This window comes from Doryrhamphus excisus, linkage group LG16 (assembly GCF_037039965.1).
Source record: "Doryrhamphus excisus strain RoL-2023G ecotype Guam linkage group LG16, RoL_Dexc_Guam_v1.1, whole genome shotgun sequence".
Taxonomy (NCBI): Eukaryota; Metazoa; Chordata; class Actinopteri; order Syngnathiformes; family Syngnathidae; genus Doryrhamphus; species Doryrhamphus excisus.
The window spans coordinates 2,085,166-2,099,537 of NC_136372.1; the positions used below are offsets into that span (position 1 = coordinate 2,085,166).

Genomic DNA, 14,372 nt, shown 5'->3' on the forward strand with positions numbered 1-14,372 from the left:
ATAATATTATAAAATATAATAATATTTTATAATAATATTATTATTTTTATATATTTTATATATTTTTTGTATTTTTATAATAATTAAATATTTAAATATATATAATATAATATATATATAATATTTGAATATATTCAATATTTAATATTAATTAATTAAATATTTATTATTTTTTTGACAAATATGACAACTTGGCTCACCTTGTTTTTATCCGAGTGGTCCGCCACTGTCTTCAGGTGACACACTAAGAACTTGAGCGTGTGGTAATAATAATCTGGAAGATCTCGTATCTAAAAACAAACCCCCCCCCAAAAAAAACAGGAAGTGCATTAATGATGACGCTAACAGGAAACAAACAATTTAAACCAGAAGTTATAAGGTACCAGCTTCTTCATGGTCTTCAGTCTGTCTGAAGCGTCTTCCATTCTGTTGGCGTCAATGAAATCGTTGTACTTGTCTGCAAAGACCAGACCAGGAAGTCCTCTTAGAGCGTGTCCCTGGGACAGGAAGTAGCATAATAACGTAACGTATTTGCACTCACCGTTGGTGAAGAGCGGCTCTGGGAGTTTCCGGAAGAAGGATTTCAGTAAGCTACTGACGACATTGAGGTCCTGCCATTTCTGTTGGCAAAGACACAAAGATGACAAACACGAGTCAGCGTTTTGACTATTAATAGCATCGTTTGTTTTGTTTGTCACGATTGGAGTCCTTTAACTGAAGATTCCTGTATTGTCGTTGTGTTATATACACATAAAGATATCGATGAAGAACGCTAAATGCGTATTTCATTAGATAAAATTAACTCTAAAATAAAACTAAAATGTTAATGAATGCCCCAATAGCACCATAATATTTTGCCACAAGGAAGCTATATTCTGGCAAAATGTCACACAGGAAGTGTGCTGTTCCTTCCTCACCTCCTCTGCCGGGTTGATGTCGACGCCCTTGTTGAGTTGCTCCTGCAGCAGCGACACCATGGCGTTGTTGCCCGGCACGCGGTAGATGCCGGTGTACTCCAGACCCATCTCCTCCACCAGGCCGCAGCAGATCTCCACGATCAGCGGGATGAACTGGGAGAGAGAGAGAGAGCGTGAGTGTCGTCGGTAGATCGTCGACCGAGCGGCATCGGATTCGGCCAGCAGGAGGCGGAGCCGAACCTTGTTGTTGACGCCCGGCTGGCACTCCTCCAGCCTCACGCCGAACGCTTTGGGGCCGGCCTTCTTGGTCTTCTTCATGATGTTGATTCCCCACGGGGACTTGGGGGGGGCGCTCTCGTCTAGGGACACATTGAACTACTTAAAAGGAAGAACTGATGACCTTTCATGGGACATCTTGACAAAAGGACGTCATTGGGAGTTCATTGGAAGTGCACGCACGGTACCGACCTTTGCCGTCTGGTTTGGGTGAGCGCGGCGCCCCCAAAGCGTTCTCCGTCTTGGCGAGCAGGAAGGGGGGCTTCATGCGAGACAACCTGGGCGACGCGTCCGGCTTGCTTCCAGTTGGGCTGCGGGGGGCGAGAGAGAGATGCCGGGTCAACAGGCGTGTGCTTTCAAAGTAGCGAGCAAGCAGGTAAGTCAGGTACGCCACCTCTGCTTCCTGTAGTCGTTCAGCTTCTTGTTGATGAGCGCCTGCCTGGAAAAGCCCAACTCCTGAAAAAGCACATATTTTTTTAAAGGAGCAATAAGGAACAATTGTTGTGTTTTGGCTGCAGGGCTCCCCCCAACGATATTTCAGATATTGCTACGTTCTAAACGCGACGCTGACCTCGTTATCCGTCTTGCTGTTCTCCCTGATGACCTTGATCCAGTCCAGCATGTCCTCGCGGTCCTCCGCCTGCAGCAGGTACTCGCAAAAGTCCTGCGTGGTGAGCCGCAGGGCGTGCTTGCGCTTGGTCTCGCTGTAAGCGATGTCCACTAGGCAGCCCCGGATGCTGATGGGCTGCTCGTCCTCTGCGCCGCCCCCCACCGTGGCCCCGCGGAGCACCGCCTCCCGCTTGTCCTTGTAGAGGAACAGCGAGTGGGAGCGCAGCACCGAGAAGACTCGTTTCCACGGCCGCATGCCGCTGCCCACCTTCTGTGAAGAAACATTTTGGATTTAGCGCCAGCGGGTTCAAAGCCGCCGTGATGCTCCGCCCACCTTGCCCTTCTCCGTGAGGATCTGCTTGTAGTGAAGCCACCCTTGTCGCAGAACGTCGCTGTACGTGATGTTCCCCAGCTCCGAGGTGGAGTGTCGCTTGGATCGCCTCTCCTCCTCCGTCCCCAAGTTGTCCAGAGACTGAAAGACAACACGGACACGACTTCGTTAGCCTTCAAATCCGTACCATGGCCTACTTATGTAAGGCAATTGCAGTGTTATCAGGTCATCCAGCAGAGGGCGCTATTGCTGTATTTTGCACAAACCGCTCAGCACTTTTTGCTTCATAGGTGTCACAATTAAGAGGTAAAAAGTAATGGTTCCATTTTTAATGGAGCCCAGGGTTCCTGACGCCATTCCTGGGCGTCTCTAAAACATGGTAGTCAATTCTGGTGCCTGTATCATATTTTTAAGGGGACCTATTATGCTTATTTTTTGGCACTTTGTATTAACTAGTAATAACTAGTTAACAATCAGCTGTATTTCTTTGGATTTCCGCGCTCTGTGTGTATGCTAGCGGCCCCGCCTCCATGCACTGTATGACTGACAAAAGGGCTCACACCGTTTATGCCGTTGTTCTATGCAACAAACTTGTAAATGTACTGAAACAATGCACAGAGTGAACCCTCTTCCTCACAAGTATTCTCGCAAGATCTTGTGACACCCCTAGTTAACAATATTTAATATTATGAATAAATGGAACTCACCCCATCTGTGAAGAAGCTCTTGACTCTCTTTGGTAGCCTCCTGTGGAAAATAAAACCAACACAGCGGGTTAGCTCCTTCCTCACGTGACCACACTTTGGAGCAATGGGAGACAACACTGCACTCACGAGAAGACGCGTCCGTCCTCACGGAAGGTGTTGAGCCCCTCGTCGCACGACTTGGAACGCTCGGAGGTGATGGCTAGAAGATAGGAGGAACGGCGACCGGATTTAATAGCGCCTGCTCAGCGACAGGATGAACGAGTGGAGATGTGGGGAGGGAAACAAAGAAGGAAAGGAAGGAGAGAGAAAGAGAGAAAAAAAAAACAAGAAAGAATGTTGATGTGATGATGCCAATCATTGGCGGTGTGGATTGATCATGGGAAAGTGGGCGAGCGAGCGAGCGAGCGAGTGAGGAAGCTGCGGGGTGGTGGTGAGTTGAGGTGAATTGAGGTGCCATGTCCGCCTTCATGTCTCTCTGTCTACATGCATTCTTTAAAAAAAACATGCAAAAACACTAGACTGCTTTTTCCCCACAATAAAGTGATTAAAAAAAAAAAGGTCCAAGCATGCATCATGCAAACATTTACCATCAAGTCATTTTCTTTCCTATATTGAGCCCTTGTGCAAAGAAATTCCAGGAATTAGTCAGTATCTTTGCTCACCGGTCAATATTAAACGACTCTAGTGTGCCTGACTGTTAAAAGATGCAGACTAATTCCTGGAAAAAAAACAAGACTCTCACAGTGTCAATCAAAATTGAGCACTTTTCTTTCCAAATGCAGGAATTAGTCAGTACCCAGTAAGGCTTAGTCACACTGGAATGACAACAAAGAGAGAAAATTGTACTAATTCCATAATTTTTTTTGTGGACTCAATGGAGAAAAGTACTTGATGAGGTGTAAGCTGATTATATCTTCTTGCATGCTTCTTTCACTGCGGCATGCAGCAGGTGGAGAAGAAGGGAGGCGGGCGGGGGCCGGGTTGGGGGGGTGGGGGGCACACTCACTGCAGTCATGTGAGAAGAGCCTAGTGGCGGGGAAGGTGAAGGTGGGGGAAGCGGGGCTGGCGACCGCGGCGGGCGCCGAACTCATGCCGCTGGAGACCACGGAGGACGCCGGCACGTGGCGGGCGCGCAAGTCAGCACCGGGGCTGGTGGGCTCATCTGTGGGAGGGTCGGGAAGGGATTGAAGATGGGAGCGCAGGAGGCCCGGGAAAGAGAGGAGAGGAGGAGGAAGATGAGTTAGGTGTTAGGAGGGAGAGGAACACATGTTTAAGAGAAGGTGAGGTCAGAGGAAGGGATTTGTTTGATTCGTTGTTCTTTGAGGGAAAAAGGAACGACGGGGAACCAGTTTGCGTCCAAGAGGGAAGTGTTTGCGGGTTTCCTCTTTCTTGCTGCGTCATTGAATGCAACATGCAACCATGCTGCAGCGTCAGGCTTGTGCAAGCGCAGAGTAGCTATCCGAAGTATCCAATTTAGTCAATAAGGTGACATGTGATCACCCTGATGTCATTGAGGTTGTGTTGTTTTTCAATGTATGTTAGCCAGCTACCAGCAGAGGGTGCTATTGATTCAGACCCAAGTATTTTTTTCCACTCAATGCAGTGAAAAAATACTGAGAGTTTGTGTTATGTATGTGGTAAATATATTATACTGTATACACAGCATAAACTGCTGACAAAGAAATGGAGTGTGGTTCCCCGGGCTGATAAAATTAGCGCCTCGTTAAGTCTGACAAGAGAAGGACTGACATCCGATTGATTGAGGTCGTATTGTTGTGAAATTTTACACACCTCAGGCAACACCAGCTTTCGCCGCTTTTGCTTGTTCCCTTTAAACCGGGAAGTCACAACTCTTAGTCCTGCTGACGGTCCCCGCTGCCTCTCCCGCCTGTGTTGTCCACAATACGCAGGGGAAAACATTCCCAAATCGGGAGCCGGCACCAGAAATAGGCAAGCTGCGGCTTTAACAAAGGCCGTCATTAAGAGGCAAGGCAGCTCTGAGCCACGCATCCGTCCATGCTGGGACGCTGATGCTCGCCGAGTCCATGCCGCCTCCCAGTTGGACGCAAAGACAGGTGGATTTGGAACTTTTGCTATACTACACTACTGCAGTTTGTAGGCCAGAAGTATTCGGTAAAGTGGTAGAGATGTGTTGTTTTGGTGGGTATCGCAGATTTTGACAGTGACAATGAGTACTGTGCCAGACGGTCGCCATGCTGCTCTCCGGATAGTAAAAAAAAGTCATGTTTTCTTTTGGTATGGAACATTCGGTATGGTACAGTGTCACATGGCGAAGTACTTAAAACCGTGGCAAACCCTAAGAACCGACCAAAAGACCACCCCAAATCTATCCTGCAGAGAAAGACAATAGCAGCATTGACGGCAGGAACTGCATTTCTCCACATGAATTGCCAAAATAACCCCACCGCTATTTTGTAGCCTCCACGTATTGAGAGACAAACAAAGTGCACAGTGGAAAAGTGTTTCTGTCGGTGTGCCTCCTCCTCTTTTAACAAGGACGTTGTCTTTTTGTTGCACTCCAGTCTCGCCACCTTTACAAGCACCATCTCCGTCACAGCAAAAAAAAAAAAAAAAAACCTTGTGGGGAATAGTTTCAGTTCAAGACGATAAAACGTGTCTCATCCTGCCGCCTTTGGCTGCATGTTTTCATGCAAGAAGGAAGAATGTGTTCCTACGCACTAAGAGTGATGCTTCCTGGTCCACCGCCTCTGTACTTTATCGGGCTACTGGGTCAGGGCAAGAGGGGGCGGCGCTCATCAGTATGTCACGTCGAGGTTTTTGACCAAAAAGGCCAGCAGTCTCTGTCGGGTGATACCAGCGCTGCAGAGCCGCGGTCTTCCCAGAATCGGGTATACAAGTCCGGACCTGCCTGGGACGCAGCTGCCTACAACCACCCCGCCCGTCGGTGAACATTTGTGGGCTAAACAACCGCTGGAATCAGCCTGTTTTCATTGCAATCAATCCTTTCATCCAGCCAGAAGAAAGCTGTATTTAATATTTTATATTTTATATTTAATATTAATGTTTCATAAATTTGTTAGCCATGTTATCAGGCTTCAAGCGTGCATTTGAGTTTTTTCACTATTTAGAGATACTACTGTATTTGGTTATGACTTCTTCAGGGGTCTTCAATGGAGGATGCCCTCACAAGTCCAACTTTATTCACGTTTTAGAGGTGGAAAAGGTTACCTTAAGAGTCCAATACTTAGTCCTATGGGGTACATTACTCTGCGGGAGGACTGAAATGGACTCTTACTGTACTTCCTATTTCTGGAGTCAAGCTTGAACCAATTCCAGCTGTATTATGTTCCTGAATACTGACACTCTGTGAGCCATACTAGACGACCAAAAAACTCCTTTCAAAAGAGGTTTAAGAAGAAAAAGTAACACATAATAATGAGGACGCACCACTGGGACAGGGGCTTACCGATGAAGGGGATGGATGCCAGGGAGTCGTCCTCCAGGGACAGTGGGACCAGGCCACCATTCGCCTTACACGGCACCGCCTCTCCCGAGGAGCTGGATGCGGCTGTCGAGTCTGGGGGCTCCGGAGAGAACAGGGAGGGCTCCAGGCCGTCCATGGGGAGCACGTAGTGAGGGTGCCGCATGCCGTGGGCGTTCCGCCGCCCGCTGGGAGGCTTCTGGCGCATGACTACTTCCTGGGCCTGAGCTGCCACCACCTCCGCCGTTGACCCTCGCTCCCTCTCGTGGTTGGTGGGCCTGTATGCTCTCTCCTGGGATTCGGGCGAGGTGGAGGCCAGCGGAGCGGCGGGTGGGATGGCTGGCGCGCCCTCTGGCGGGCTGGTGTTCCAGTTCAGGTGGGGGCCAGAGTACGAAGGGTCCCTGAATGAGTGGGCTTGCTGCATGATGCGGCCCGTCTTGCGGTAGAAGGAGGGGCTGTAGCTGCGGTAGCCCACCGGCTGGTCATCCATGCTCTGGCCTGAAGGAAGCCGCCGGTTCTTGGGGGGCACCTGCTGGGGTTGGGTCTGGGTGGGGTGTTTGGGGTTCGCCTGTGAGTGTCGGGGCATCGGGGGTGCTTGTTTCGCGGGGTACTGACCACCGTGCCTTTGGTGTAGATCAGTCCTGGGGGGCGGCTTGGGAGGCTGGTTCCACCGCTCACACCGAGGTGAGACCAACCCTGCTGTGGCTCGGTCCAACATCTCTAACGAGCGTCCGTGACGATCATACTCCCCCAGCAGGTTTTCAGATCGAGTCCTTGTGTAGTTCGAGGCAGGATGGCCCCTATCTGGACCCCACTCCCCATATGACCAGTAGGGCTCCCCATGGGGCCCCGGTCCTGGCTGCTGCAGTAACAGCAGAGTGTCCTGGGAGGCGCTGTGAGGCCAGCCGCCCGCCCGCTGTTGAAGCTGCTGCCTCCTTGTGTCGCTGAGCCGGTCCTGGGAGTAGCTGCGTTGGCGAGTCTGCATGCTGCGCCCCCCTGAGCGCTCGGGCACTTGGCTGTAGTACCACTCCGACAGCGCCTGCTGACAGCGCTCGGTGCGGCCGTGACTGAGGTGGGGCAGCGGCGGGCTGGTCCAAGCCGAGTTGCTGGACTTGCGAGGCTGGGCCTGCGTGGAATTGGCCGCATGGTGGTTGGGGTAGTGGACCTGCAGCGGGCTGGATAAGGGGCCTCCTGACGATGAAGAAGACGAGTAGGAGCGCCCCCTGGTTTGACCCTGAGGCTGCTGGCCGGTCATACCGTACTGGATCTCTTCTGTGCGGTGGGCCGGACTGCTGTGCCCCACGCCGCCGAGCTCGACCGAACGCCCGTCCTGCCAACTGGGAGGGCTGCACACAGAGGAACGGTTGTCCAGGGGTGACGAGGGACTGGGGGAACCGGGCCAGCGACTCCAATTATCCAGCTGGTTCTGCCCCATGGGGGCAGGCGGCGGCGCCCCTGCAGGTGACGTGGTCCTGCTGCGGGAATAGCAGAGGGGCGGCGGCGGCGGGAGGTTCTCAGCTCCCCCCGAGAAGGGCTCGTTGCCTGTCAGGTAGGCATCTTGGGAGTACGCCTGGAAGAGAAAGAGGGAGGCGGGTGAGGCGGCTTGTATATGTGTGTGTTTTTTTTACACACTGCGAACAAGTTTGACAACAACTATTAAAGCCGCCTTTTGCTGCACAACAACGCTCAAAATGGAAAACGGATCTCGGCTCGGTTGGTCTCCAGGGCTCCGAACACAAACGTAAACATAAACAATCACACAATGAGTGTATTTATCACCGATATTAAAGGCACTACTTACATTCCCTCGGCAGGAATTTTAAGAATCCTTTGAAAAGAGAGTAAACAAGATGTTCCTGGAATCTCAAAAAACACTCGAAGGGGAAAAAGTAGACGTGTCCTCACAGAAATATGTCCTCCGCCTTGTGTACGCTCTTTGTTTTTTTACATATCCCAACTTTTCTACTGTTATTATTCCAGCGCTCGCTCCCTTGATCTTGTTTTCTCATCTCCCTCCACGCTCCCTCTCTGCCTCTCCGTGTCTTCGCCTCACTCCACCCAGTGGGCGTGTGGAGGGAGGCGCCGGCGCGGTGATCTCATTTGAGGAATGCTGACGTAGTGGCGAGGGGAGGCGTGCGAAGACGTAGACGTAACTACGCTTGCGCTATGTAATGCAAATACTCCAACCGTCGACTTTTAGCTTGTTAGGGCTCTCATAGGAGATGACGCTTGGAGGCGTGAGGTCAACCTGACGTGTTTTGGCAGGCGGGATGCCAGATTATGCGTATAAAATGTGCTTTGGTCCTTAAAAACACAGAGCAGGAGAATTGAGTCATTGTCTTAATTAGGGCAAAAACTAACAATGACTCATACTAACATCTCATCTAATTTGTAAGTGTCAGACATTTTTTTTGTTGCTTAACAAGGTCCAAAACTGCTATTTTACTCAAAGACTGTAAAGAAAATCCAGGTAGATGGTAGAGGAGGGTAGAGTACAGGGTGAGTGCATAGGTAGATGAGTGTTTCGGGAGGGGGAGAGGCATGATTTATAAGTTAAAAAAAACATACTCACACTTACCAACTGAAGCACGTCTTCATCTTTTGGCATAATGGAGAGCTCCAGCACACTCTCACTGTGTGAAGAGGGGGGGGGGGTGTTAGGAAATATGAATTATCCATCCATTTATATATACATATACACACATGCAGGTTGATTGGTGTGGAGCTGGGTATTATATCAGAACTACAAGAGCAGGCCCAGTGGCCTAACGGACAAGGCATCAGCCTCCGGAGCTGGGGATTGTGGGTTCGAGTCCCACCTGGGTCGCGCATATGAACTATTTTCAGATACTAATAGTGTTCCAAAGCCAACTTATTGAAAATAACAAGCAGAGAGCCTAGTTTATATGTAAAAATAAAGCGTAGAAAAAAAAGCCAGCCACGCCTCGCTACGTTCCCAAGCAGCTAATTGCGCATCAAGATGCGTTCTGCTCCGTGGCCGTGTAGAACACAAAGCTTCAGGCGACTCCTTTCAGAAACGATTAGCGTCGCCACGCTCGAGGCTCACACGCTTCAGTACATTTCATGAGACGTCCTACCTGTTTTGGATGAGGGTGATCACCTGGGAGTATGTTTTACCCAGCACGCTCTCGCCGTTCACCTTCACCAGACGATCCCCTGGGGGGACAAAAGATGCACGGTTAATAACCACCATGTATGTGGACCTCTAAATGACACAAGATAAATGTTGTGATATATTTTGGACAATTGGTCTTTGTCTCTTCCCTGTGCACAAACAAGGCCCATAAAGGCATGCTATGGTAACGGTTTTATTTCATTTGATGCGTCAGATTACAATTGAATGCATCACATAATCAGTTCCCAGTTCCACATGTCCAAAAGGAGTAGGAAGAAGCAAAGCTTATTAAATCCTACCCCTCCATCTGGTACTTTTACAATCTATAACTGTTATATTTGTTCACTTCCTGCTTTCCATAATACAGTTTAAGGTTTTTGCTAGGATGAGTTTGGTGTGGAGGAACTCTTTGAGCTCACAAATGGACCCAAACACACTCCCACGATCTTCTCCACAGGAGGATGGAAGCTGTTATAACGGCGACAACGTCCACATTTTATTTTCACTTCCTATCGGTGGAATGTGTCCATTTCATAATGCAGCGTTCTCCACACTGATCATACATTTTTCATTTTGATTTTCAGTATTTATTTAGTAAATCATTATTTTTAGCATTATTTTTTTTTTTTTCTCAATTTTTGCTGCCATTTTTTTGTCGTTTAGTTTTCAGAAGATCAGGTCTGTGACGTGTGAAGCAGCCGAGCCCCGTGTGAACCCAGTCTGAGCGGTTAGATAACCACCGTGTGTGACTTCATGCAGTCACGGGTGCAAACAAAGCGCGTGTTTGCAGATGCTAATGACATTGCGACTCTCTGGAGGGGACACTTGGCTTGCCGGCGCTGCGCATGAGTGCTCATTTGGTTTGTCAGAGAGCTCCTCCTGGCTTCCTCGGGCTGCTAGACCGGACGGGACGAGTTGTCCCGCCGTGTGACACATCCTTAGAGTTGTCTTTACTGGTGTGTGTTCCATCACCAAATACAAACTCCACACCCACCACATGATTTACAAAGCAAACGAGGAAGCATACAGTGTGTTCTTCATACCTGTGCACAGGCCCGCCTGGTGGGCCGGACCTTTCTCTCGCACATTCTTCACAAATATGGTGTCCATTGGCTCCAGTCGTCCCTTCTGGAACCCTGTCACAAAGCCAACAACACCAAATGAGCAAGCATATGCGTCCAGTCTGCTCATTGCATCATCAATGACTGCAAATGTATTCTCATGAGAGACTTCTTAGGTGTAATTCTGCGTTGTGTCCTGTAGGGGGCAGAGAGGGGCTGTAGAGTGGAAGTAAAGTCTCCAATGACATCATGTCTTTGAGTATCATTCCGCACAGGCTTTTAATGGTCATCTGACGAAAGACCACTCACCCTTTCCGTTGCCATTCTCCTCATCCTGCAAACAGAAGACAAGAAGCACAAACTCAGACTAAAACCGATGCACCACTTTATTTTGAAAATCCTGCACTTTGCCACTCAGTCAGAGGCTCTTTGTGCTCAACACATTTTATAGTTTACAGTAACTGGGAAAATCCTGTACACTTTTATTACAAAGCAGCTCCAGACATACTTGAAATTTAAAGAAGATGACAAGCGCTCATGACATCATAGAGTGAAGCAAACACACACACACACACACACACACACACACACAACACACACATACACCCAAGCTGAGTGGACAGTTTGGGGTTAGGGGAACGTGGGCTGACGGCTGCCCGGCTTTAGGCCTCGCTGAGTGGGCTCATTCCTGCACTCAGCACACAATGCTGGGGGGGCTTTAGAGGCACAGAAAGGAGAGCTGCTAACACCCAAAACCACCACAAACTAGAGACTGTCGATCGTGGACTACAGCCACCGGAGGCCACAGGCGGCCACGGGGCAAGGTTTAGAACAGTTTTAGGGCTGTGGGCTACAAACGGTAGATTGGACTTTTGGTTCTAGATTCAAGAACCTAAAAGCTTCACCAAAAGTCTTCATTAAGAACGCCGTTAGTTTTGTTTGTTTTTTTTGTTTTTGCTCACTTTGTTGGAATCTGATGCAACTTTTTAGTGTAAAGCAGGAGTGCCCAAGGAGTGGCCATTTTGATATATTCTAATAAAAAAAAACAATCAAGCAATCTAATATGCAAAGAAGCTGGATGCTAGCTCTATGTCATGCTATTTTTTTATAAAATTTTTTTTTTTACTATGCGCCACCGGCCACTAAAAAATGAGCTGAGGACCAGAAATGGCTCCCACGCCGCTCTTTGGACACCATGGTGTAAATAAAGTCAGTAAAATCACAAAACAATCGGATAAACATTTAATCCTTAATTAGGCTTCATTTCTTGTGTAGCTAGGTGCTAATTTTATTTCTTTAGCTTGTCTGGCAAATTAGGAAGTCAATGTTTTCACCTTGAGGGAGGTCTGCACTCTTTGAAAGCCCCAATGAGGTCTACATCGTTTAGCATTACGTAGCATCTATTACTGGTTTCCAATTGTCCAAAAACACACCACCATTGTGACATGGAGGGTGGGGGGTGGGTACAGAACCGGAGCCTAAGGGCCAGCAGCAGTGGGCCTATTGTCCCCCACTTGTCCCCCTGGTACTGCCTGGCAGTGAGCAGTACCGGATCCGAGACAAGGACTCTCATTCAATCTGCAGCTGGTGGGTGACGAGGTGGTTGAATAATAACAACAATAATAATAATAATAATAATAATGGACGCTTTGTTTTCGGCTGTTTCACGTCCACATCTGGAGACGTTTTCACCCCCCACCACATACACCTCAAGCCACCCAGTCCCATTCAAGCTAGGAAGAGCTAGGAAACAGGCTAAAGCAAAGTTTAAGGAATAATAATAATAATAATAATAATAATAATAATGATGGATGGTAGAGAGCTGGAGGCTCTTTATTCACCGCCGCTAATGTTGTTGAGCCGTTCGCTGAAGCTCTACTGTGGGACAATTAGCTTTATCTCTGGCCTGCAAACAGCTCCGCCCCGGGTTCAACAGGGTAAGAAACGAGGCTTCTGTTGCTGGGATAAAATGGAGACCATGTGTGCTAACAAAAATAAACACGGGGAAAGGGGTTATTGTTCTTAAGCATAAACTCTGGAAGCCGAGCGCATTTAACACCTTCACATTTGGTTATTTGGACCTCGAAGGCTCGTTTCGTTTCCAAGTTTTTCGCCGTTTCATTGTGAAAGGTCCCAAAATATCGTGGTAGAATGCCATAGTGGAGCACAAAGAAAATAAGTACGAGTGGTCCTGGGGGTTAATGTCGCTTTCATAGGAGCTGATCCTTTAGCATGCTCAAGGATACCATAGATCAGGGGTCTCAAACACGCGGCCCTACACTAGTTTGAGGCCCCCGCCTTGATATGAAAGTTTAAGTTTTGATATGGATGCTGTATGGTATCATGTACCCAGAAAAAATTATTACGTTTGATTAATGTTCATGTTAAAGGTTAAATAACTGTTAATAGTTATCCTCCCTATCCGTGTGGAAGTGGTAAGTTTTTGGCTATTTAAGTTGAAAGGAAATAACTTGAAGGCTACAGTTTAGGTCGCTAGCTCTCTAGTTTGCGAGTTAGCATGTGTCTCAAGACCCTGCAGTTGCGCAATATGTTGTAAATAAAAAAAGTATAAATGTGAATAGTGAATCAAATTTTCTGGACTGCTTGGTGTAAACACGGCTTTGTCAGCCACCTTGGACTCACCTTGAGGTTGGTGTGCAGAGCGGACTCAGGAGGGTAAACGATGAAGTGGCGCAAGGTGAAGCCGAAACCCTGCGAGTTCTTGCGGAGGACCAGCGTCCGGGGGCCTTTCCAAGGTGTGACGACGCCCTCCCTCCCCGGCCTGGACGCCATCGGCGGCCGAGGGTTGTCGGCGGTGGATGAGAGACCATCCCTCCGCCCTTTCGCCTGTGCACATAAAAAAAAAATGGAGGGGATTTAGTCACTCAAGTCCGCAAACACGCCTGTGGGGGTCTGCGATCAAGACCGGTCCCATGCCTCAACTGGGCAGGGTGGGGGGGTAGGTGGGGCAGTCCTAACCACAATGACCTTGGTCTTATCACCAGAGGGAGTTTTTCCCGCACGCAGATTCCCACCATCGCTCTAAATATCTCATTCCGAAAAAGGCCGAGTAAATAAGCCGCGCTGACAGACACACGTGAGAACTCGCACCCTCGTGCTGCCCTGACGACCCACATCTGTCACTCAAGCGCCGTCACCTGACCAAACAGGGAGGAGGGACAAACGCCTTGGACTCCCTCGGGAGGCTAACGTCTATACCGCCTCGCCTATATAATCATGATCTTTAGTCTGCTTGAAATCTAAATCCACATGATGGAACAAAAGGCAAAACAACGCTAACCGGCTAACAGCGGAGCACGTCAATGTGTATCTCCATCCAAGGACCACAATGTATGATCTATTTGGGTTAGGAGGCCCCAACCGTGTCAAAGAACGTCTGTGTTTGGCCAAAACATCAACACATATCACTGACATGGAGCAGACATGGATGCTAAATTCAACAACCACACACACACACACACACACACACACACACACACACACACACACACACACACACAAGGTTTGACATGGCAGGCTAGTTGTCTGCGCTGCAACAGGAAGTGTCAGGCTGGAGGCAGGAAGTGTGGCTAGCGTTACAGGGCAGGATAACCAGACGCTCCTAAAAATAAGCAACACTTCCACTGCTTCGCTCCTCCGTCTCCTTCCCTCACCTCGCCTCCTCCCTTTTCACGTCTCCTTCCTTTCTCGACATGGAAATCCTTCTCCTTTGACCTTAAGTATTTTTTTCAAACGAAGTACAACAGTGGTTTAGTTGCAAACAAAGCCGGAATCATCACTGACGGTAACGGGTTAGTGGTCCAGTGACATTGTATCCACGATGGAATCACAGACCACTGGAGAAGTGGTGA

At 48.8% G+C, this 14,372-nt stretch overlaps 1 protein-coding gene and 1 non-coding gene across 10 annotated transcripts in view; one reads left to right on the forward strand and one right to left on the reverse strand.

The window, feature by feature from the left end:
- The window catches only part of arhgap23a (Rho GTPase activating protein 23a), a 45,011-nt gene that overhangs the window by 5,803 nt on the left and 24,836 nt on the right, over positions 1-14,372 (reverse strand). For 3 of the 9 annotated variants that reach the window (XM_058048809.2, XM_058048806.2, XM_058048802.2), the window contains exons 2-19: positions 13,144-13,347; positions 10,810-10,834; positions 10,483-10,575; positions 9,402-9,480; positions 8,876-8,936; positions 6,289-7,873; positions 3,847-4,002; positions 2,967-3,078; positions 2,841-2,880; positions 2,137-2,274; positions 1,765-2,073; positions 1,588-1,649; positions 1,386-1,504; positions 1,158-1,276; positions 918-1,070; positions 542-620; positions 384-457; positions 201-290 (exon numbers count right to left, since the gene is read on the reverse strand). In XM_058048809.2, the coding sequence (XP_057904792.2) occupies positions 201-290; positions 384-457; positions 542-620; positions 918-1,070; positions 1,158-1,276; positions 1,386-1,504; positions 1,588-1,649; positions 1,765-2,073; positions 2,137-2,274; positions 2,841-2,880; positions 2,967-3,078; positions 3,847-4,002; positions 6,289-7,873; positions 8,876-8,936; positions 9,402-9,480; positions 10,483-10,575; positions 10,810-10,834; positions 13,144-13,347 (3,498 nt within the window). Of the gene's footprint in view, positions 1-200; positions 291-383; positions 458-541; positions 621-917; positions 1,071-1,157; positions 1,277-1,385; positions 1,505-1,587; positions 1,650-1,764; positions 2,074-2,136; positions 2,275-2,840; positions 2,881-2,966; positions 3,079-3,846; positions 4,003-6,288; positions 7,874-8,104; positions 8,737-8,875; positions 8,937-9,401; positions 9,481-10,482; positions 10,576-10,809; positions 10,835-13,143; positions 13,348-14,372 lie in introns of those variants that run through there. The other 6 variants (XM_058048803.2, XM_058048804.2, XM_078797559.1 and 3 more) reach the window with 6 other exon arrangements.
- trnar-ccg (transfer RNA arginine (anticodon CCG)) lies at positions 9,058-9,130 on the forward strand. The gene has a single exon. It is a non-coding gene; the product is annotated as a tRNA-Arg (tRNA).